Source organism: Sminthopsis crassicaudata, chromosome 3 (genome assembly GCF_048593235.1).
Source record: "Sminthopsis crassicaudata isolate SCR6 chromosome 3, ASM4859323v1, whole genome shotgun sequence".
In the NCBI taxonomy this organism is placed as follows: domain Eukaryota; kingdom Metazoa; phylum Chordata; class Mammalia; order Dasyuromorphia; family Dasyuridae; genus Sminthopsis; species Sminthopsis crassicaudata.
In genome coordinates, this window is record NC_133619.1 from 54,352,639 (window position 1) to 54,377,967 (window position 25,329).

Here is a 25,329-nt window from a genome sequence, read left to right on the forward strand (position 1 = left end):
AGCCACATTCTGCTATCCACTGTAGATGTTTATATATGTATGTTATTTTCCTTTTCCAAAATTTCTCATTTTCAAATGTCATATTTGTATAGTAAGGCAAAGCAGCACTTTGACATTGGACAGATTGATATTTTCATTAAAAATTCAGAACACATCTATGTCTTAATTTTTAAATGTAGCTATCTGTATACCAAAGGATCCATTCTTACATTTCTCTGAGAATCCAGCATCCCAATACTAAAATCTCAAAATAGTAATGAATTTCCATTTCTAAAAAAAGGCCTGCCACAACAACAAAGTGTCGTCTGGAGGCTTTTGAGGAACCTAAAAGAAAGCTCAGTCTGAAATCTAGAGGAAAACAACTACTGGCTCATGAGACAATCTTACTCCATAAGACTGGAGTTCCAATTATTCCAAAGAAAAAGTGCCCTCAGGAGCAGCCAGGTGGTGCAGTGGATAGAGCACCAGCCCTGAAGTCAGGAGGACCCCAGTTCAAATCTGGTCTCAGACACTTTACACTTCCTGGCTGTGAAGTCACTTAACCCCAATGGCTTCAGCCAAAGAAAAAATACCCACAAAAGAAAGTAGAGAAGTCCATCTTAAAAAAAAACTGAAGAAAAAAGTGTATATGATGAAACTATGAGAGAAGGAAGATCCCTACATTTAGGATTAGGGATGGATGGACTTGGATAACCACCATCAAAAATGGAAGCATGGAATATGGCATCCTTGTTTTGAGGTCTTTTTCTGGTTTACAAGAAAAAACAACATAAAATGTTGTGGAATTATATTTACATGTGTTGTTTTTTTTAAAACAACAGTTAACAAAAAAAATTATATGTTTTAATGACAGCATGTTTGCCATGGCTGGTCAACTAGACACACAGAGTACCCAGAATTCATTGTCAATTAAAAGATTTGTAATTAACCTTGTGCCCTTACCCCAACATTTTTCTCTGTTAAGGAAAATCACCTGGATATATATATATATATATATATATATATATATATATATATATATATATAAAGAATTTCAGAGTGCTTATATATGTGGACTATGAGCCCATTTCTTTCTCTTTCTTTTTCTTTCTCTCTTTCTCTCTTTCCTTTCTCTCTCTCTCCTTTCTTTCCTTCTTTCCTTCCTTCCTCTCTCCCTTACTCCCTTCCTCCCTCCCTCCCTCCCTCCCTCCCTTCCTTCCTTCCTTTCTTCCTTTCCTTCCTTTCTTTCCTTCCTTCCTTTCCTCCCTTTCCTTTCTTTCCTTCCTTCCTTTCCTTTCCTTCCTTTTCTTCCTTTTCTTTCTTTCCTTTCCTTCCTGTCCTTCTTTTTTAATTTTTTTGCTGAGGCAATTGAGGTTAAGTGACTTGCCCAGGATCACACAGCCAGGAAGTGTTAAGTGTCTGAGATCACATTTGAACTCAGGTCCTGACTTCAGGGCTGGTGCTCTATCCACTGCAACAACTAGTTGCCCCTATGAGCCCATTTTTGATAGAAAGTGGGGTAAACAGAAATATTGGCATATCACATGTGAAGTCAAACCTCTTCCCATTGGCTTTACAACATTCTATTCATTCCTAGTTTAAATCCGTAAAAATCAAGTCCAAAATGAGTGGACAATTTTCTCCATAATGTACCTGGAACTGTGTCACAGGAATCATTTAAAATACCATTATCTCAAGGTTTTCCCTTATTCTTCAAAATCAGCATCAACATCTTAAAACAAACATTTGTGATTTTCAACCAGCTTGAAATTCTTTCCCCAGAGAGAGGTCATTATGTCTCATTGGAGTTCCTTTTGTTAATTCCCTAGATTCTTGACTGATACTTTCTTTGCTTTGTGTTTTAACTTTTCCTTTTCTTTTCAAAATAAGTTTTACTGATATCTTTTTTAAAATTTCACCCTCCTTCCATCATCCCCCCTCCTCCTCCCTGAACCTTTCCTTGTAAAAAGCTTTTTAGCATTCCATTATATTGGATTTCAATTCTCCAAGTCACTCTACTGGAAAGATGGTTGCAATTCCCCGTGGTGAGAGTGTCATAAGGTTCTGCAGAGAACTGAACAAAATCTGAATTGAAATTTGTATTTTGCAACCGTTGCTGCTGTTCAAGTCTCAGCACTCTGCATAATGCATTTAAAAACACCAAGGCTGACTGGTGCACACACTTGAAATGCTTGAATTTTTATAGTGCTTAAATATTTAATGATTCATGAGGAAGAATGCAAAATATGTGCAATAAATTGTATCACTTTCTCTAACTTGTGGCTGTAAAATTAGAAAATCTCTTAACACATAATGTCTGCCCGGTGATAAAATTCAGCAATTGACGGTGAAAGCTGTTGTATTTCCATGTAGCAGCTTGGCTCGGCTTGTATAAAATACTATGATGGTCTCCAAAAACAACTCTGGTCTGTGCGCTCCCCTCTATTCCTCCCAAGACAAAATTAGTCATTCACCTTTCACTTAGCTCTTAAAATGGTTAAGAGGGAAGATTTCATCTGTGAGAAGTCAATGAGGGGGAAAACCAGACTCTTTAATAGGATGAAGTCACCTTGTATTGGATGGGGGGGGGGAAAGGTGGGATTTTGAAAGCTCTTAGAATGGTTGCTCAGTTTACTTATCACTGATCCAATTCCTCAGAGGCAGAGGCTGGGTTCCATGATTAGTTCCTCCCAGGGTTTTAATGCTGGCAAAATACTTTCCTCACCAGAGTGTCCTGAAGCAAGCCTTGCGAGCTCCACAGTCCGGACTTCATTTGTATTTATATTCACTCTGGCACCTACCTAGCACAGCTCAACTGAGCACTTAGTGGGCTTCCAAAATACATTTGTTCTTGATTTTTTTTCCCTCACCTCAGCAATTAAAAAATAATGGGTTTTCCTGCTTTAAAAAAATAACTAATATTTATATAGGGATTATTCTGTACCAAGCACTGGACTAAAGACCTTATAATTATCTCATCTGCTCTCCACTATTACTGTGGGAGGTGGTATTATCCCCATTTTATAGATAAGGAAAATGAGGCAAACAGAAGTTGTGATTTTTGACCAATGCATTTAAGCTCGTAAGCTTCTGAAGCCATATTTGAATTCAGATCTTCCTGACTCCAGGCTGGGAATTCTAGCCACTGCACACCCGTTTTTCATAATGGTTTCTCCTATTTCTAAGCCCACTGCAATCTAATAGAATAGCTAACATTTATATCGTACTGTTCTAAGCACTTCTACAACTGTTTGAACCCTTGAGTTAGATGCTAGTATGAATCTCAATTTACAGATGAGGAAACTGAGACAGGTTAAGTGATTTGTCCAGAGTTAATATAGTTAATAAGTGTCTTCAAACATGTTTGAACCAGATCTGACTCCAGGATGTTCATCAGGAGTTCATAACCTGGAGACTGTGAACTGGGTGTTTTTTTTTTTTTTAATATTACTTTGATAACTATTTAAATATATTGGTTTCCTTTATATTTATATATATTTAATTTTATACATTTATTATGTTTATTGTATTTGAAACATTATCCTGAAAATAGGTCCATAGATTTCACCTGTTTGCCTAAGAGTTCCACAACACCAGGATATTAGAAACTCCCTGTTCTAATGGCTTGTGGGTGTGGGATTATTCTGAATTCTCCAAGTCAGCCAGGCTTTGAGGGGATCCCTGAACCTTGGCTCACTTTGGCCAAGACAGGTCCATTCCAAAGCAGGTATTCTCATGCTCTGGTCTGCCATGCTGGGTAGAACGGTTCAAGGGTCCATAGAGAACATTTAGCAGCTTTTTGCAGAACTTGAAAATTCCTACAGCTCAAAGCAGATCTGGTCTCCCCAAACTGCTTTGCAATTACTTGAGGCTTTTAAAGGTCACACATCTGCAGATGGCTGTGGGAAGCTAGAGGTCGAGTACGAACCACATCATACCGACTACTGTCTGGCACACCAGCCATCCCGACAGTTACAGCTTTTATCATCATTTCAGCTTCTTATTCAGTTCCTGTTCAGAAGGTGGAGATCATCCTCATTGACTGCATGTTTGTTAATCATCAGCATTACAACTGAATATCCAAATGAATCAGAAAAAAAATTCGGCAGAATACAAATTAGCTGTTTGTGCATTTGTACTGGACGAAGGAAGGGCTTTGTTCCTCAGGCCCAGAGCAGTAGTTCTGTCAATGCTGGTGATTTGTGTTGGGTTTCTGCGTCTAAATCTGTTCTCCCAATAAGTTGTAACTAGAGCAACTTCCCCACTGGGCCCTTAGTGTGTCACAGAATGACTACCCAACTCCTCAAGTTGCTTGTGCAGTAATGTTTCATTGGTGTGTTTTGACTGTTCTCAAGAAGGAACAGGACCTGTTGCCTTGGGTAAGTTGTCTCCCTAAATTCCAATCATTATTCCCACTTCAAGCAGTTCTTTCCTTTTCAGTGTGATGGAGTGGAAGGACCAGGTTCTAATTTGGGGTCTTTACCTACTTTGGATAAAGCAGCAGTAGGGTGGCTACTAGCACAGGGGAGGTGAATGTCAAAATGTTACACGCTGCCATACTCTTAGAACTTGGTACCAATCTGAGTTCTCGAGGACGTGAGTTTTCAAGATCTCTTATTAATTTATTGGGTAACTTAAAAGTATCCCTATCCAGGACAGTATGATGTGGTAGAGAGACACATAGAGGTGGGCTGAAGCCCAGACCCGGACGCATGGACACAAGGCATTTAGACTGCTCTAGGTAAATAAAACTATTCTTTACCAAGAAAGTAGTGGTCCGTGGAGGGTTTTCTCATACCAGGAGCTCCAGCTCCTTTGCTCATTTATCTGCCCAAACTGCTTCTTTGATTTCTTCTAGTCTTTGGGCTCCCTGAGGACAGGGAGTATATTTTATTGGCAGTCCCATAGTTCCGGGCACACAGGAAGCGCTTCATGAATACACATTGTGTCATACGTTTTATTTTCTCACTCTGTATCTTAGGACTGAGAAATTCTAAATAATTTGCTAGGTAACTCTTAGAAGGTCTCCAACCCAAGACAAGTGTAGAGTTGTCATAAATATTCCAATCTGCCAGCCTGTGCCCTTTGTCAGCTCCTCTCACTTTTGGGAGATGAACATTTTAGAAGGCAAGATGGGGGGACTAGTAACTTTTACAGCTTCTCTCCATATCCAAGATCTGTTTAGGGTTACTCTCCTTCCCGTTCAATGGGGCGTCTTCCCCGTCCAAACTTAATAGCAGACAAATACTCCAATTTGCCCCAGGTTAGTGCCCCTTTGTGATGCTTTGTGCATGGATAGCAGCTATCATGGTTCCTGCACTGCTTCCTGACTTCCAACTCCCCTGGATGTCTTCAGAGCTCCCAGAACTACTACTTCCACTGCAGGTTCTCTGTTTCCATTAAGGGCAAAAGCTATGAAGAGTCTAAACTAAACCATCACCCTTTGTGGATTAAAATGTATGCATGCATGAGTACATGTACAGAGTTTCCTGATGAAATCAAGTTGGAAACTGTGGTAACTGCACGACTGCTCCCTCACCCCCAATACTTCACCATGCTGTTACCAGATGCTGTTTCAGTAGGGAAATGCTGCCTGCAGACTACACTCCTAGGAACAAGAGGCTGCTAAATCTGGGGGCTCCTTGAGCGAACCCTCATTTTTGCACATCGGGAAAGAGGAGACCATTTCTCCCGACTCATTATGATGGAGGAGCTCTCTCAGGCCATCAACCAGCAAGCACATCATCTTCTGAAGCTTCAGGAATAGCTCTAATACGCCCTTTTCCCATGGGCAAAGGCTTCTCTCCACATGTTGCTGCAAATGTGATGTGTGAATTATTCACACACTGGAGCTGCAGCCAAGATTATTTGTCATGTCAGAAGGGAATGTGTGTCCTGATGGAGAGTGTGTGTGTGTTTTCAGATCCTCCTTTTGCCCCTTCCCCACATGGTGCTGGAAGAGAAAAGAATATAACATACATCAAGAAGAAACTGGGCTCACTTTTATTCGTCTTTCTGCTGACTGTGAAACCAGTGCTTGCACTTTGATTCCCACATTTAATGAAACTTTAATGGCCACAAACTGGAGGACAAAAGGAAGCCTAAAAGACAAGTCCCTGCCCTTGAGCAGCTTACAATCTAGATAGGGATTCAGGGCGCAGTAACATCCACAATCAATGCAAGGAGACCAGGTATGGTTTAAGTGTCATGGGTACAAGGCTAGCGAGAAGAGTTCTGTGGGTGGGAGAGTCTGGAAAATGTGAGAGGTGAGGGCGAGTTAGACTTCAGAAAACAGGAGAGCAATACATACAGAAGAAAGGAGAGGACAGTAATTGGAACGAAAAGTATAAAACAAAGAGGCAGGGAAGAGGAGGAAGGGGAGGAGAGCGCACTCATGTCCCAATCAAAGGAGACAGGACGAGTTAGGAGTGTGTGGGTGTATTATTCCTATATATTTGTGAATCCTGTTAAAATTATATATCTCTCTCTATATATACACACTTATATATAAAAGCATATGTATGTGCTCATATATGTAGGAGAAAGTCCAGACTTCTCAGCCAAATACAATCTGGCCCTGATTCATCTTTCCAAATAATGAGTTGTTATGGTTTTCCGGGCGGCAGAATGGCATGATGGGCAATGTTTTAGAATGGAGGAGGAGAAGAATGGGGAAAGGCAGGGGAGGACTGGTAGAGACTGGTCAAAAGGGTACTTCAGTGGTCCAGGAGCTATAAGGGCTTGAGCACGGAAAGGAAAGGATGGCTCTGAAGGACACTGCAAAGGCTGCATATGCAGGAGCCGTCTACAGTTTCCTATAATTTTTAGAAAGCTTTTCCAGGAAACCAACAGTAGGAACTGAAAGCCAAGTCTATGACAACCTCCTGGCCTTTCGGTTTGTTGGGGTCTTTCTATTGTGTGGATGCTGGAAACACACACCCGATATCCATACTTTTGGTCACTGATTACTTAGCCCAGTCAGCAACAGTCTCTATTCAAAAAGGGGAGCCAATATTTAAAAAGAAAAAGAAGAATAAAAAAGGTGCACAAATCTCTTTGGCAATGATTGCACATGGAACACTCCAAGTCATTAAGGGCGAATGATGTCATTTTAAAACTAGTTCTGAAGTCCCAAGGAGAGAGAAGTCAAGGCCGGTGTGATTAAAGGGACCCTGAGTTAGAATGGAACTGCTAAAGAACAGGCTGGGAATCAGCCAGCTTGAGGGCTCCAAATCACAGACCAGTCTGTGGAGCTGCCAGTTTGGGAGAGATAATTATCCAATAATCCATTAAGGCTCCCTTGGTGCCTACCTCACACTGCTGGACATATATTCTAACCTTGAGTTCAGTGTGTGGGGGGGAATATAAAAAAATCACTTTCCTTGGCACCAGAAAGGCCTTCTGGCTTAACAAAGTAGCTATGGTGAGATTTAAAAGATGGCTTCCTTAAGAAAGTCAAAACAAAGCACAAAAGGGCGGTCAGCATCCTTGTCTTACACTTGTCATTTGGGGAGAAGAAAGCGATCTTGGTGATTAATTAGCCCCTGCTTTCCCAGCGAGGAGTTTCCTTCCAACACGACATTTCTTATTATCAAAAATTCAGGCCTCGTGTCCTTGTCCATTAGTAATATTATTGTGTTAGGAAACAACAAATATTTTCAATGGAAGGAAGAAGCAATTACTCATCTACCCCACTCCAATTTTGCAGCACAGTGATTAGACTCCTGTTCTCAGTTGAAAAGATTATATGAAACTAAGGCACAATATAACCAACATCATGAGCAAATTCTGAAGTTTATATATGTATAAGTATATATACATATATACACACACACACATATATATGCATATGTGTAGATATACATATTTCTATATATAAATATACACAAATCTCTCTTTACATACACAGACACAATAAAAGATCCTCAATTGATCATCTATTGATCTGTCAAAGATTAGAATATTTCAATAGCACATTAAAGTTTACAAAGTGCTTTACAATCATCTTAACCTCACAACAGCCTTGTGGGGTAGGACTAAAGGTATTCCATTTTACAGAAAAAGAAATGAGGTCCAGCCAATCTTCCATGTTCATGCGTCTGCTCAATATCATTCTTTCATTTAACAAACATTTATTAACAACTGACTTTGTGCCAGGCACTGTGGTAGGCCCTGAGGTTGAAAAGTCAAAAAGAGCCAGTCTTTGTCCTCCCAGACTTGTGTTTCACAGAGAATTCATCCTCCTGAGATGCAAGAGTGTCAAAGGCAGGAGTCAAGGCCCCGGACTTCCATCTCCAAACCCTACTGCCATCCACCATGCTCCCCTACCTCATGGCACTGCAGCTGGGCGCCGCCGGGAGACATACTAGTGGGCAAACATTTCATCCGTGTGTCCGGTCTCGCATTTGAGGGCCCGTGGTTAAAATCAAGTTGGGAAAACCCTTTGGAGATACTCGCTTCCAACTTTTATTAAGACCAACTCTAAGAACCCATCAGTGTTGCTCTGACTTTGTCTTTGAGGCAGCTGGGAGCATTAGCACAAGGGCAACTTAAAAACGGAGATGACGCTAATTGACAGATACCCGCTGGGGGTGTCAAGGCAAGACAACTGAATGTGGAGCTTGTTATGGTGACCGAATCAGGAGTGTTTTAATTTTACAAGATAACACTTGCTCTAAAAAGGACTTTTCAACTTCACAGTTCCCTGAGGGCATTCAGATAACTTGGACAGATTTATACGGGAGGCAGAGCTGATAGATACAAAATGCTGCTCTCTCCTAATGGTGAATATGTGCGTCTCTGTCCCCAAGTTCTTCCTGAGACCTTTCAGTGAAATGTATAGCAATGCACAGAAAGAAACGAAAATGTGAACATCACACCCATCCAAAGGTGACAGCAGAGAATGGGAGGTCTGCAAGTCAAGGCGGCCTGGTTGGATTCCACCAGTCACTCAGGACCTGCTGGGAGGATGAGGATGGAGGGACTTCCAAGATCAGGGCACTGCCCAGGAGGACGGAACGGGCTTCCTGAATGGGACAAGGTGACATTCGGCATGGAAGGTCACAAACTCTGCCAGCCTTCCACATCGGCAGTGGGAGCCCCCCACGGGAGGGCTGGTGTTCTTTCACAGGATGCTGCTGGTATCTATGGAAGCAAGAGGGAGGCCCAAGGCCATTTTCTGAAATTCAGAATTCAGAAATACCACTGGAAATGGTATTTGCTTATCCTGGATTTGTGTGACTTTGTTTTTTCTCAGAGCAAACCAGAGGTTTCTGGAATGAATCAGGTGGTTGACCCTTAGGAGGCTGAACTGCTGATTCCCAAGGTGCTGGGCCATTTCAGTGACGGTCAAATCTATTCAGTCTTTGTCTTCTCATTTCATCTTCCGGGTAAATATTGAATCCATAGGGTGGGGGACCATTGTTAACTCCACCTGAAATTAAAAAATAAATCGTTCAACATGCATGTTTGGGCATAATCCTGCTGAGATTCTACTTTGGTGCCATCTTTATATTAACCACAACAAACATCGGGAGCCATTCCTGAAATGGAGGCTGGTTAACTTTTCAGTACCCTGGAGATCATCAAGGCCAATCCTCTTGTTTTGCAGATGAGAAAAGCGGGGCCAGAGGTTAATTGATTTGCCAGAGTCCCACAGCTAGTCAGCATCTGATGAAGGACTTGAATTCATCCCTTCCTAACTCCAACTCCAATGAGGTAGCCATTGCACTAAGCTGCTTCAGTGGATGTTGGAGAGTATGACTTGTCAAATGTCATCTCCACCAGGCTCCTGTCCACCAGGGGTGGGGAGGCAATATTTCTTTTCTTTTCTTTTTTTTTAAATAATATTTTATTTTTCCAAATACATGCAAAATTAGTTTTTAACTATTTTATTATTATTATTATTATTATAGCTTTTTATTTACAAAACATATGCATGGGTAATTCTCAACATTGACCCTTGTAAAAACTTCTGTTCCAACGTTTCCCCTCCTTCCCTCTATCCCCTCCCCTAAATGACAGGTAGTCCTATACATTTTAACTATCTTTTAAAACACCTTTTTAACATTTTTTTACACCTTTAACACTTTTTTTCACACCTTGTGTTCCAAATTTTTCTCACTCCCTCCTGCCCAAGACAGCAAGCAATCTGATATAGATTAAATATGTGCAGTTCTTCTAAACATATTTCCGTATTCATCATAATGTGCAAGAAAAATCAGATCAAAAGTGAAAAAAAAAACATGAGAAAGAAAAATACAAGCAAACAAACAACAAAACAAATGTGAAAATGCTTTGATCCACATTCAGTCTCCAGAGTTCTCTCTCTGGATGCGGATGCCATTTTTCACCCCAAGTCTATTGGGAATAGGGAGACAAATATTTTACATAAGGGTGTGTGAATGGTGGTGAGAAAGGTAAAGGGAGGGTTTAAAAAATATTTTTAAATAAGATACCTGTAAGTGCCTGAAAATTACACTAACCCTATCACGAGGGTATTTATTTGGGCCTGTTAATTAATATTCCGGTCTCGGTTCGGCCAGTAGACAGAAGAAATACAAGGCTTTCCCCAAAGCATATGCCCTTCTGTGTTCTCCTCCTCCTCAGAGCCCTCCCTTCCCCCTTACTCCCAGCTTTCCCAAGCTTCCCTCCGGGCTTGGACTCCACCTGCTTGAATTGTACAAGCAGCCACAGGGGACTCTAGCCCATATGCTGGGATCGTGTATTGATCAGTAAGTTCAGGCTGGCAAATGAGAAGCGCAGGCAGGATGTTTGCAAGAGATCATGTGGCCTTTTTCATTACTAAAATAATAAGCGGAGGACTCCCTTGCTATGGCAAACAAAAGAGCTCTCCCTGATCCGGGAGGTTCCGACCGTTGCAGAGCTCCTCATGGCTCTCCCTCAGTGCTCACTGGATGCTGTGAGTGGTCTGCAGACACTGTGAGAGGGGTACGGATGCCCCCTCCCTTTAAGGAGCCAATCGCCTAATCTAATAAAATGGCTTCCATCTTTTTCAGGAGAGTCATGTAGAGGGGATGCTCCTGGAATCACAGAAACAGGGTTATTTTCAAAGTAAAAGTAGCAGTGATCCAGGGGATGGCTCCTGTAGAGCCACTCCTCATAGAATTATGTCTGAGCTCTTCAGCCGGACATTCAAAGCCTGCTGTGATCCCAGAATCTCAGCTGAAAGAGGTTACAGGTCATCCAATTAAACAGGTCCCTGGGAGTGGCCAGCCAGCCTCTCCCTGAAAGGAAGCCTTCAATGGCAGGGAAGTGGGGGGTGGAGGGAAAAGGAGGCAGGCAGAGGAGACCGGGGTGCCCTCCTTCCTCGCCTTTTCCCACCCAGACCCTCACTTCCTTATTCCTTTCTGGAGCCTTACATTCCTAAGCGGAATCTCGGACTTTTCCCTTGTTCATCTCTCCCATTAGTTGCTATTCTATCCTGTTGAATCAAACTTCCACATACCTTGGCCCTCATCACCTGTCTCCTGAACTTCTAATTGGCCTCCAGTGTCTCGTCTCTCTTCTCCATCTACATGGCTGGCAGAATCAGGTTCCTAAGGGTTAAGTCTAAGCTACTCTGCTCCAAATCCCCTGGTGGCTCCCTACTGTCTCTAGGACATAACATGAATGCTTAAGCGAGACATTTAAGCCTGCTCCAGTCTGGCTCTGATTCACCTTTTCCAGCCTTATCTTAGGTGAACTCCTTTGATAATCTCTAGGTTCTATCCATTAAACAAGTTCCTATCCTGTGTTCTAGCCATTATACAAGTTCCTCGAACCCACATCCCACCTTGCACATGGGTGCCTTTGGAATGGCTCCCAATATGGCTGTAAGGTACAGGTCAAATCCCACACCTTTCACAAAGACTTCCCTCTTCTCCACCATTTTGAATTCTCTTTTATTCCTCAAATTACTTTGGATTTACTTATCTGTGAATATGTTTCACATCCTCCTCCCACCCCCAGTGAAATACAACTTCCAAGGACACAAACTAGTCTGGTTTTAGTATCCCCAGCCCAGTACCTTGTACACATGAGGGGCTTAATAAGTGTTTGTTGAATGGAAAGGAATTGCATTGATAGCCATGAGATATGAAGAATAAAACAGAGGGAGAGCTACAGATGGTTGAGTGCATTCTCTCCACAAAAACCTGGACCTCAGTTCAAGTCTTGGCTCTGCAACTTATTCCCTCAATGACACTGGTCACATCAATTAAAACTTTTAGGTCTGTTTTCTCACTTGTAAAATACAGAGGTCAGACTAGCTACATTAAAGTTTTTTTTTTTTACTAGATTTGAAAAATGTATTTCATTTCATGCCCCAAGTTCAGCAGGAGTCCACCATGTCTCTGTCACAAATTTCATCTCCATTTTCAGTCCTCCAAAATCATGGTTGACCAGATAAACTGATCAGAGTTCTTAAGCTTGGGCTAGGTAATTCTGAAGGTCTCTTCCAAACCTAGATCTGTGATCCAATGAAAGTCTTGGAAGAGAGCAGAATGGAATAAGAGGCCGTGGATCTTGGCTTGATTAAAGGAATAAGACAAAGTATTCCATGAGACTCTATGAAACACCTTCTAAGTAAGAGGAATGGAGTATGGGAAGGGGTATCCAGGAGCTTATACTTTAGTAACTCCCTACTTCAGTAACTCCCTTAAGCAGCCTCTTCTCTACCTGGAATACTTATCAGCCATTTAGAAGCTGCAAAGAGTACGGTCATCATCCTATGCTATTCCACTTGGAGACTCCTTTGTATGATGATGTCCAGATTCTCCTTCTGCTGACTTTTCTAACAGTTGCTTTTAATAACAATAACAACGAAATATTTTCAATTGCATTGGTGACTGTGGTTCGACATGTGGCAACCCATTCCAGATGTCCGTGGAACTCACAGCTGGCTGTGAGCAGATTCAGAAGCAAGTTCAACGTGGCAACCTCGCTCCAGAAAGTCACAGGGAATGAGTTCATGCAGTTGAGTGCAAGGTCCCAGAAGGGCCCACATCGTACTCTGGCCTTTTCTTCGGCTTACTCTTAAAAGAAAGGGCGTAGGAATAAATATTTCCTTTAAAAGGAAAGAACAAAAGGGCAGACCATGGAGCTACCCATGGAGTTATCTTTCAAGCTCCAGGGCTTGAAAGGATGATGCGTCATGGGGAAGGCTGAAGAAGGCTATTGATGGGACTGACTTGCCTATATTGAAGGGAATTGGGAGCTGGGCAGTCAGAAGGAATGCCCCAAGGACACAGTTCAAAGCAAGCCATGTAGCAAGTCAAAAAGCAGAAAGGTACAGTAAGCAGAGAGGAAGCTGTTCTTTCTCAACTGACAAGAAAGATAGATATAAAATAGACCAGCTATCATTGGGGTAGGGTCCAGGGAGGCTTGATGTGTGATTGCATGCACGTGGGAACTCTTGGTATGGTAACTCCCTCTTTCATCTGAGGCTTTTAATCTCAAAGAGTGGTTTTTAAAAAGAGCCAATGAGAGATAAGTGGCTTGTTTCTGGTCATAGTTAGGTTATGTCAGGTAGTATTCATCTTGATTCCAAGGCCAATACTCTATCCATTTTGACAAATGCCCTTTTTATCTTTAGTACTGGAAGAAGAGAAAAAGAAGAAATAGAGGGAGGGAAGAAAGAAAAACAAAAGAAAGGTAGATAGGAAGAAAGGAAGGCAGAAGGGAGGGAGGGAAGGAGGAAAGAAAAGAGGAGGGAGTGAAGAAAAGAACAAAAAAGGAAAGAAGGAAGGAAAGAAAGAAAGGAAGGAAGAAAGAAAGAAAGGGAAGGAGGGAAGAGAAGAGAGAAAAAACAAAAAGAACAGTATAAAATCAAGAAAAAAATCAGGGAAGGAAGGAGGAGAGAGAAGAGAGGAGAAAATGGAGAGAGAAGAAAAGAAAAAAGAGAAAGAAAAAAGAAAGGAAGGAAAAGAATGAAGAAGGAAAAGAAAAGAGAAAGAAATAAGCAAAGAAGGAAAGGAAAAAGGGATGAAGATAGGAAGGAAAAGAAAGAAAGAAAGAAAGAAAGAAAGAAAGAAAGAAAGAAAGAAAGAAAGAAAGAAAGAAAGAAAGAAAGAAAGAAAGAAAGAAAGAAAGAAAGAAAGAAAGGGGCAGAGCCAAGGTGGCAGAGAGAACACATGTTTCTTTCTGACCTTCTCTTACAACCCTCAGGCTTAATCCGGCCTCTGAATTAGCTCTAGATGGCAGAATCCATGAATATTGGGAGTGCAACAAATTACCAGCAGCAGATAATTTTGAAGATCACCAGAAAAGGTCTGTTTTAATCAGGAATGAAGAGAGGCAGACCAAGTGCAAGCAGACTGAGCACAGTCACCAAGCAGATAGTGTAGAGCCCTGGTGGTTTGGACTCCACAGGCAGTTCGGACTCTGTGGGTGGTTTGGACTCCGCGGGGTGGAGTCCACAGGAATCTACAGCAGTGTTGGCCACTCTGCCCTTATTGCAAGCCAGTAGATCAGCAGAGAAGTTAGAAAACATCCAACACAAACACAAAAGGCAAACAGGAACCCCGAAATGCCAGAATCTCACAGTACCTGGCCACGCCCACCCAGCACCAGGAGGGAGTCAGCACTGACCCAGCGCAGCCATGGCCACTTACAGAGGAAGCCGCTGCTTGTATAGGAAGCTTGGAAAACCTCCCCCACCCTAAAAACAGACCTTGACTTTTAAAAAAAATGAGTAAAAAAGCAAAGAGGACTCTGACAAAGATAGTTTTAATGGTGAAAGAGAAGAACAGATTTCAAACTCTGAGGAGACTAAAAGCAGATTATCTCCAGATGAAGCCCCAAAATGTGATATAACCTGGTCCCCATCACACAAGGCTCTCCTAAAAGAAATTAAAAAGGATCTTAAAAGAAAGCTGGGAAAAAATGGGAAAAGGAAATGAAAAATTTTCAAGAGGGTTTGGAAAAGGGATATAATTCATTAAAAGACAGATTTGATAAAATGGAAAAAGAAAACAGCTCCCAGAAAAACAGAATTTGTGAAACAGAAAAAGAAGATAACTCCTTAAAAACATAATTTGTAAAATGGAAGAAAAAATGCATAGAACAAAATAACTCATTTAAAAATTCAATTGGACAAATACAAAAAGAAGTTTAAAAAAGTAAATGAAAAAAATAATTCACTAAAATTCAGAACTGAACAAATGGAAATGAATGACTCAGTGAGACAATAAGAATCAATCAAGCAAAACCAAAAAATGAAAAAAAATAGAAAGAAAGATGGGGACCAAGTTATATCACCTTTTGGGGCTTTCTTTCTCTCTCTTTCTTTCTTCTTTTCTTCCTTTCTTCATCCCTTCCTCCTTTCTTTCCTTCTTTCTTTCTCTCTTTTCCTTCCTTCCTTCTTTTCTTTCTTTCTCTTTCTTTTTTCTTTCTTCTATTTTAGAAAGAAAGAAAGAAGGAAAGAAGGGAGGAAAGAAAGAAGGTAGGGAGAGAGAAAGGAGAAAGAAGAGAGAAAGAAAGAATAAAAGAAAGAAGAATATCAAGAAAGAAGAGAAGAAGGAGAGAGAAGGAGAAAGGAAGGAAAAAAGAAACTTTTCTTTTGTAATTTACTACATCATACACAATATGAGCTCTTAAGAATCTTGCCCATAGGCACAGTAGATAGGTCACTAGCTCCGAAGTCAGGAGGACCGGAGTTCAAATCTGGCCTCAGACACTTAACTCTTCCTAGCTGTGTGACCCTGGGCAAGTCACTTAATCCCAGCTTCAGGGGGGGAAAAAAAAAAAAAAAGAGAAGAAGAAGAATCTTGCCCAGGATCACATAGCTACTAAATGTGTAAGTGTGTAAGGCAGGATTTGAACACAGGATTTACCAACTTAACAATTCTAAGCACAGCACAATATCTATCATGCTAACTAGCTAGTCGATTGCTCGAGTCCCTTGTCACTATAAATTTATGACCCGTTACTCTTTTTTGTGGCTATTTTTGCTATATTTGCTATAATACTATTTAATAGTACTTTATTCCACCCCCATTACCTATAAAGATACTTTTCAGCACTCATTTTTCTAAGATTTTGAGTTCTGAATTTCTTTCGCTTTTTTTCTCTCTTCCCCTTCCAAGACAGCAAGCGGTCTGATATAAATATATAAGTGCAATCAAGTTAAATAGATTTCCACATTAATCATATTGTGAAAGAAGAAACACAAAGCAAAAAAAAAGGTATGAGAAAGAAAAATAAAATGGTATGCTTCAATCTGCATTCAGACTCCATAGTTCTTTCTGTGGGTGTGGACAGCATTTTCCATCTCAAGTCTTTTGGCATTGTCTTGGTTTACTGTACTGCTAAGAAAAGCTAAATCAATCATAGTTGATCACCCCACAATGTTGCTGTTACTATGCACAATGTTCTCTTGGGTCTGCTTACTTCACTCAGTATCAGTTCATGTAAGTCTTTTCAGACTTTTCTGAAATCCATCTTTTTCCTTTTTTTTTTTTTTCCTGAGTCTGGGGTTACGTGACTTGCCCAGGGTCAAACAGCCAGGAAGTGTTAAGTGTCTGAGGCCACATTTGAACTCGGGTCCTCTGACTTCAGGGCTGGTGCTCTATCCACTGCACCACCTAGCTGCTCTTGCTCATCCTGTTTTAAAGGGCAATAATATTCCATTTCATTCACATACCATAACTTGTTCAGCCTTTCCACAATTGATGGGCATCTACTCATTTTCCAATTTCTTGCCATCACAAAAAGAGCTGCTACAAATATTGTTGTACATGTGGATCCCTCTTTTATGTTCTCTTTGGGATACAGACCCAGGAGTGACACTGTTAGATCAAAGAGCATGTATTTTCATAGCTCTTTGGGCATGCTTCTAAACTGCTCTCCAGAATGGTTATATGATCCTATGTTCAAGAAACATCTGGGTTCTAGTCTCAGATCTGCCATCTAATAGCCTTGTGGCCATGAACAAATTACTCTGAGGCTGTGCTTGGGCCTCAATTTCTTTATTTATAAAATGGGACCCATAAGGCCTGCCCTGCTCAGAAGGAATAAGAGAAAAACATGTAAGGAAGAACTGGACAAATAGGAGGATTTAATGAATAGAATTCAATAGGATGGAAAGGATTCTATTCTTGAGATTTCACTCTCCAACAGCTGTTAACTAGTTCTTTAGTCTGAGTCAGTCCTGCCACTGTTGAGTAATACTGCATTTTGTTGCACATGGTGGTTTGTTCTCCATAGGATTATTTAGACTTTAACCCCAGGGTTCTACTGGATTCCTAGGAAATCTACTCTTGAATGCTATGACCCAATTCTCTGAATTACTTCACATGACGTGTGGAGTCTGGATTACTTCATATCTGGGCACTGGGCTGGGGTTTCTGCTTTTTTTCTTTGGCTTTCATCATTCTTAGCTGAATTTTGACCTCTGCTATTTCCTAGGAAATTGCAAATTTGATGTCAGTCTGTCTGTCACCAACTTGTTTCTTGGGTGCCTGCTTTGTCAGTCATCAACAGTGTTTCCCGAGTGGCTGCTGGGTCCTGAAAAGGGCCAGCCTTGGCCCTCTTGCTCCTTTTTTATCCCCCACTCATTTGGCTCCTTCACCAACAACCCAGGACCCAGCCTTCTTTCTCTGTGACGTTTGGGATTCTTGAGATATAGTTATGGGGCTGGGGACACTGGGCATGTGGAATTCACGTATCTCCTCCCAGCATCCCAGAATTAGACCTTTAAAACTTTCTGATCAACTTTTTGAATTGAGAATCATTTTTTTTTTTACTGCAAAAGGCCAGAAAAGCTGGCATCAGGTGGCGTCATTATTAGCGTCAATACACATTCCGTCCAAGGGCCTCTTTGCACTGGGATTCCACTCAAAGCAGGCTAAGAAGATGGATCCCACCACTGATCCAACAGTGATGTGTTTTTTTAATGTTGATGTTTTTCATTAAAAACAGATTCAAGCAAGTCATGCAAGCAAGAACCTATCTTTGCTCACAAAAACAAGCATGATAAAACTGTCTATGTGGAAAGGAGACATCCATCCCTGAGCAGCACTGGGCAAGCCACTTCTGTCTCTCCAGACCTCAGTTTCCTCCCCTGTAAAATGAGACAATCAGACTAAGTAATGGCCACTTCTACATTCTGAGACAGCGCGGTAGATAAAAGCCCCAGGCCTGGAATCAGGAAGCTGTCGTCCACCTGTGTCTGACTGTTTCCATTTGGAGTTTTCTTGGCAAAAATACTGGAGGGGTTTACCATTTTTCCTTCTCAAGCTCATTTTACAGATGAGGGAACGGAGGCAAGCAGGATTAAGTGGCTTGCCCAGAGTGACACGGCTACTAAGCGGCTGAGACCACACTTGGACCTGGATATTGTGAACTGCAGGCAGAGGGGAGTACAGTGCAAAGAGTGCCAAGTGTGGGTAAGCCATTGCCCAAAGTCATTTAGGGAGTGGGGGGCAGAGATGAGATCCCGAGCCCAGACTGTCCACATCACATATCCCGACAAACGCTAGAGTGGTTGCCCAACAGTGTTTTACAGATTTGTGGGAGGGGGAAGAACCGTGAGGCTCCATGATAGATCGCTATAAAATTCAGGGTTGGGAATGAATCCAGCCTGAGTCGGAGACGAATGGAGTCTGCTTTGAAGGAGCTCGAGAACACGATTCTAGATTAAATTGATTTAGCTCAATCACCACCAGAAGTTGGATAGCAAGATCTACTGACTCATTCCATCTGCTCCTAGTACTTTATCAAAGATGCCTCAGATTTCCAACCTGATGTATAATGCAACGACCGACCTTCCCACTCTCCTTCCGGGGGGAGAGAGGCAATTCTGTCCTGATAAGAATTGCTAAAAAGAGCAAGCAGATTTAGAAGCTGACAAGTTTCAATTCCGCTCAGTGCCCCTATCGGCACTGCAAGGCTTTTGATTGGCTAGCAGTCACAGCCCTCATCTATGACCTGACAATAGCTCTGCACTGAACAGTGAAATTGTACAAAAATGAGATCAGAGGGCATCACACCTTCCCCTCGAAGGAGGGGGCTTAAATGTCATTTTTTTTTTTTTTTTTTTTTTTTTTTTTTGCCAGATAAGCACCTGAATAAATCACCACCATTCTTTGGGCTTGCTATTGTCGGGTAAGGGCACTAGATGATTCAAATTCTGTCTCTCCCTTTCAAGGTGGTTACTTTCATCTAATTCCATGGATTGCAAATAAAAAAAAAACCCTTTAAAAAACACCATTTCCTGAAAAAAAAAGTTATCAAATCTTAATTCACTAATAAAAACAGAAGAAAAAAAAGTCAACATAAAAACTTAGGACCCACCATAAAGCTGCTGTTTTTGAGGGGGAAAAAGGGGCTCATTTCTTGAATAGCTCAAGTAAGTATGCTATTATACTTCGTCCCCTTATCTCACTGCACCAACACTTCAATGTAATATACAAAGGAAGAACCAATTAAAATCCAGGAGTTCTTAATCTTTTTTGTGTCATGAACCTTTTTAAAATAATAAAAAGGTAATGATATGATGATAGCTGGCATTTACAGAGCTCTTAGGTTTTGCAAAACACTTGAAATTTATTCTGACCCTTTGGGACAGTGTTTGATGTAAAAACGATGGAACCTCTTCTCAAAGTAATGCTTTTAAACGAATAAAATGAAATACGTGAGACTGCAAAGGAAACTAAGTACACAGAAATACTGTTATACCAAAATAACAACATCAATAAGAACAACAACAGAACCTCACAGACTAAGAACTCCTGAAAGAAGATGAGAGGATACATTCAACCTTCTCAATGTGTAAAATCAGCACACTTACTGATGCCTTGATTTGGGGACAAAACTTGAGAAAAAGGAGTCAGAGAGCCCCAATGCAGACTAAGATTTTGTACACCCGTGACCCCTGGCTTTTTAGTCGATTACTTCGGTGAGCTCTCTTAAAGAGCATGATTAATCAAGACCAATTGGATGATTAAGGTGACCAAATCAATCATTTGGGAGCTTCCCCCATCCTTTTGAGCCAATCAGTGGCTCACTAGGCCTGCTTCGGTGACAGAATTTACTTAGCCAGCCCGCTCAGATTTCATCCCGTTTGAGGCGGAGACAATGCTAGGAGGTAAGCGCTTTGATTCGGATTACTGGTCCTCTCTAGGCTTCTGTACCCAAGAACCTGTAAGGCTTTTCCCAGGCAACATCCTATGGCTTCCTAACTTCTCATCTATTCTGAGAGCTCCAGCAATTTCCAATGCTATTGAGAGTAAAATGAACATTTTTGGTGTAACAACTGCTTGGAGAAAGAAGTACACAACCTGTCCCCATTGTTTACAGCAGGTCAAGGCCTAAACACGTTATTCATTTATGGAGACAGGTAAATTTTCAGCAGAAAAAAATAGGTGCAAATAAATGTATTTTGTAAATTTAGGTTTCTGGAATTCCCCTTTGACTGAAGCAACGTTTGTGCGTCTTTCTAAAAACCAACTGCCACGCGAATTTTAGCAAAGGGGATGACGTGTACTTGGGGGAAAGGTTTCTGAAGTCTGTCGGACAGCTGAGGATGATCTGTGTCCCTAGTGGCGCTCTGGCTAAGGAACCGTGTCCATTAACAGTGCTCTGGGGAAGCTCCAATGTTCCCTTGTCCTATAAAAAGAGTATCTTTGGTCAACAGTCCAAAGTTGCCCAGGCTGAGCCCATCCTATCTGGTGTGTCAGTAAGTTCATGGCTAGTTTCAAAAGGCTGCCTTTCCCCTTTGGGAATTCTTCTGGCCTGGAAATTTCTCCAAGTAAGCAAGCTCCAAAAGTAAGCTCGGGATGATCTCAGAAAGAATAAAAGACAACGCCTGGAAGATTAAAGGAAGGATAAGCCAAAAGTTAATTGAACATTGGGAAAAAAAATTAGGTATCGAGGAACCCTGGTTTCAAATCCTGTCTCTGATGATTTGCAGCTGTGTGATGCTGAGCAAGGTGCTTAATTACTCTGAACCTCACTTTTCCCATCTGTAAAATGGGAGAAATAATGCCTCTAGTACCTTCCAGCTAAGGTTGGGGGGGGAGTTGAATGAGAGCATATGTATAAAATCTAATTAATTGAAAAAAATTAATGTTGTGCAGGAAGTAGTTTAAGGAGAATATCAGCTTTGGGTGTTGATAGTGGGGTGTAATGCCTTCTTCCTGATGTGTCCTAGGAAGGAGGATACCTTCATTGCTGACTTTTTAACCACCACTTTGTTGTTAGAAATATTTTAACCCTCCAACCCTGGTATCAATAGGAATCCTAGCTCTTCATGACTTTTACATCACTCCCAAGCACATAACACACACACACACACACACACACACACACACACACACACACACACACACACACACACACACACACTATTTTCTGGGCTGTCAGTACTGCTCCACTAGGCAAAGATCAAAACCTTTTTTCTTAAAGATCTTTTCCATCAGTTTCCTTATCTCTAAAATCAGGGTGGTGGTTTAATCAGTGCTGTCAAATGTAAGATAGACATGGGAGACACTAAACCATCAAAAGCTCTCTGCTGGTTGTCTACTGGCTTAATTTTTAAAAGATAAGATGGTCTACATTTTCTCGTATTTTAATTTATTTTATTAAATATTTCCCAATTATATTTTCATCTGATTCCAACCACACTTGGGAGTATTTGACACCTCTGTGTCAAAATGACTTCTCAGAATGACTTCTGAGGTCCCTTCTGGTTAGATCAATAAACTTTCCCTAAACCCACATTTTTACTTTCTTCAAATTTCCCAACATTTCCCCTTTGCCCCTCTTACCTTCAACCACCCACTACAAGTCCTGTCCTGCAAAAGAAACTGTAAACTTCTTGAGGGCAAAGAACCAGCACTCTGTCTCCGCTTCTGTCTCTATCTCTGTTTCTCTCTTTCTCTCTATCCCTCTCTCTGTGTCTGCTTCTGTCTCCTTTGTTTTTGTTTCTTTCTTTGTGCTTATCCTTCTCTCTGTATCTTTCTCTCTTTTTTCTTCTGTTTTCCCTGTCTGTCTGTCTCTCTCTCTATTAATCTGTTTCTTTCTCTTCTCTCTCTACATACATATATAGATATCTTATCTATATTTGTCTCTTTCTCTCTGTGTGTCTCTTTCTGTATTTGTTATCTGTTCTCTCTCTGTGTCTGTCCCTGTTTGTTTCTTCTTCCTTTCTCTCCACCTGTGTTTCTTTTCTCTCTCTCTCTCTCTCTGACTCTCTCTCTATCTCTCTCTCTTTGTCTGTCTCTCTTTCTTTCTCTCTCTAATATATATATATATATATATATATACACATATATTAATCTCTTTCTCTCTCTTCTCTCTCTACACACATATATAGATATCTATCTATATTTCTCTCTCTGTCTGTCCCTGTTTCTGTTTCTTCTTTCTCTCTCTCCCTGTGTTTCTTCTCTCTCTCTGTCTCTCTCTCTCTCTAATATATATATATATATTAATCTCTTTCTCTCTCTACATACATATATATCTATATTTGTCTCTGTGTCTTCTCTCTCTGTTTCTTCTCTCTCTCTCTCTCTGTTGTTTCTTCTTTCTCTCTCCTCTCTCTGTCTCTTTCACTTCCTTTCTGCTTTCTTTCTTTCTGTGAGTCTCTCTCTCACTTAATTTTTTCCTTGCCCCCTCACCGTTTCTTTTTCCTCTCTCTACCTCCTTAATTCCTAATTCCTAATGCCTTGCACATAGTAGGCCCCTCACAAGCCACAATTTGACTCCCAGGGCCTCTCACTATTTCTATCTTCCAGCAGATGGAAGCAAAGTCTCGCAGAGAACACTGTTGAGGGAAACTAGGGCAAATTCCAGTCAACAAAGCATTCCGCACAGTAAGCAGAATTCAGGTTATTTTGAAACAGATGGGCCCTACGGAAGCTGCTGTACTGGATATGATGAGGTTGTTTATTGTCTAGTTGGTCTGATACCCAGGGAATATTTGCCAGCATCTAGCACTTTCTATGTCACATCAGGTTTCCTCTCTAGCAGGGTAAAGGGAAAGTGCACTGGGATACATAAATACATAGCTCCCCCCCCCCCACCTCTCCCTCCCAACCAAAAAACCAAATAACTAATCAGAATTTGGAACCAGATCTAGAACTTATACTTGCCACTATGTACTCCATCTAAGGATTAGAGAATTATCTGTAGCTCTCCACAATTCTAGATCCCAATTAGGAATCTAACAGCAGACTACCCATCTCCTCAGCCTCTGCCACCAGAGCATCTTTACTGAATCTTGATTGTTGATTTAACAAATGGCTTATTAATGGTTATTAATTTTTAAAATCTGTAGCCTTTGTAATTAAAGTGTTTCTGTGTATTTTCAAAGAACCCTCATTATGTCAATTCTTCTCCCAAACACTTCTTGTATCTTTCTCTCAATGTAAGAGCAGGGCATGTGATCTTGCTCTTAATTCCCCGTCAATTCTTCTAAGGTGGAGCCCATCAAAGTGATTTTTTGAAAGGCTCAGCCCAGCTCTTCCTTAGGCCTCTGCTTGTGCTGATTTGCATAGGTAGGGCTCTGGGGGATAGCTGTTAGTGCAATGAATCCTGGAAATCTATCAATGCCTCTAGCATTAACTTGACATTTCCTGCCAGGGGAAGTTTTTTTCCCCCCTTTTTTTCTTTCCCCTTAATTACTTGGCTGATAACCTTAAGTGAATTGGCTGCTTCTGTCTTGGTGGGGCCAGGCTCAGGAGCTGCCAAAAAGCAGTCTTTGATGTTTCCGTTTTTGGCGGGGGAGGAAGGTGGGATGGGGGGGGAGGAAGGTGGGATGGGGGGGAGGAAGGTGGGATGGGGGGAGGAAGGTGGGATGGGGGGGGAGGAAGGTGGGATGGGGGAGGAAGGTGGGATGGGGGGGAGGAAGGTTCGATGGGGAGGAAGGTGGGATGGGGGGAGGAAGGTGGGATGGGGGGGAGGAAGGTGGGATGGGGAGGAAGGTGGAATGGGGGGGAGGAAGGTGGGATGGGGGAGGAAGGTGGGATGGGGGGAGGAAGGTGGGATGGGGGGGAGGAAGGTAGGATGGGGAGGAAGGTGGGATGGGGGGGAGGAAGGTGGGATGGGGGAGGAAGGTGGGATGGGGGAGGAAGGTGGGATGGGGGGAGGAAGGTGGGATGGGGGGGAGGAAGGTAGGATGGGGAGGAAGGTGGATGGGGGGAGGAAGGTGGGATGGGGGGGGAGGAAGGTGGGATGGGGGGGGAGGAAGGTGGGATGGGGGGGGAGGAAGGTAGGATGGGGGGGAGGAAGGTTCGATGGGGAGGAAGGTGGGATGGGGGGAGGAAGGTGGGATGGGGGAGGAAGGTGGGATGGGGGGAGGAAGGTGGGATGGGGGAGGAAGGTGGGATGGGGGGAAGGTGGGATGGGGGAGGAAGGTGGGATGGGGGGAGGAAGGTGGGATGGGGGAGGAAGGTGGGATGGGGGAGGAAGGTGGATGGGGGAGGAAGGTGGGATGGGGGGAGGAAGGTGGGAATGGGGGGAGGAAGGTGGGATGGGGGGAGGAAGGTGGGATGGGGGAGGAAGGTGGGATGGGGGGAGGAAGGTGGGATGGGGGAGGAAGGTGGGATGGGGGGAGGAAGGTGGGATGGGGGAGGAAGGTGGGATGGGGGGAGGAAGGTGGGATGGGGGGAGGAAGGTGGGATGGGGGAGGAAGGTGGGATGGGGGAGGAAGGTGGGATGGGGGAGGAAGGTGGGATGGGGGGGTTCAGCAGATTCTGGCTGTCTTATTTCCTTTTACCTAGCAACCTACAGGAGACTCTCTATTCCTTCTGGCTGAGGGCCTGTCAAGAGGTAGTAGGTCTACAAGCGGCTTGAACAATATTCTTCCTCTGTCCCATGGCGGGTGGTTCCATAATCTCCTCACAAAATCTTCAGTATTGATCTTGCCATCTAGGTTCTAGCCTCTTTTCTAGAGGAGGTTTCCCAGAAACAGTCTTAACAATATCTGGACATCTGAATTTTGTTTTATTTCTCTTTTGATTGGGTTTCTGGAGTAGAGAATGCTCAATTTCCAGTTGGTAATCATTTCCTGTGATCAGTGCATAGACAAGATGACTTGTCAATGGCTTTTGAAACTGTGATGTAATTTTAGCTCACCAACTTTATTATTTATGCACTATTATGCAATGCCCAACTGTAGGACAAGGGGTGTGTGTGTGTGTGTGTGTGTGTGTGTGTGTGTGTGTGTGTGTGTATATATATATATATATATATATATATATTTGTGTATATGTATATACACACTATATTAAAGCAGAGATTTCAGAGCTTTTAGGGGCTTTGAAAAATCATCTAGCCTATGGTGTGAGTGATGGGAAGGAGGGGAGGGGCCCAAGAAATGCACGCAATAGCTTTGAGTACAGGAAGTGC

General features: G+C 42.2%; 1 protein-coding gene across 7 annotated transcripts in view; it reads right to left on the reverse strand.

The window, feature by feature from the left end:
• Positions 1–5,961: 5,961 nt before the first annotated feature.
• The window catches only part of RHBDD1 (rhomboid domain containing 1), a 173,279-nt gene continuing 153,911 nt past the window's right edge, over positions 5,962–25,329 (reverse strand). For all 7 annotated transcript variants that reach the window (XM_074298571.1, XM_074298577.1, XM_074298574.1 and 4 more), the window contains one exon: positions 5,962–9,412. In XM_074298571.1, the coding sequence (XP_074154672.1) occupies positions 9,318–9,412 (95 nt within the window). In that variant the 3' untranslated portion in view covers positions 5,962–9,317. The remainder of the gene's footprint in view (positions 9,413–25,329) is intronic.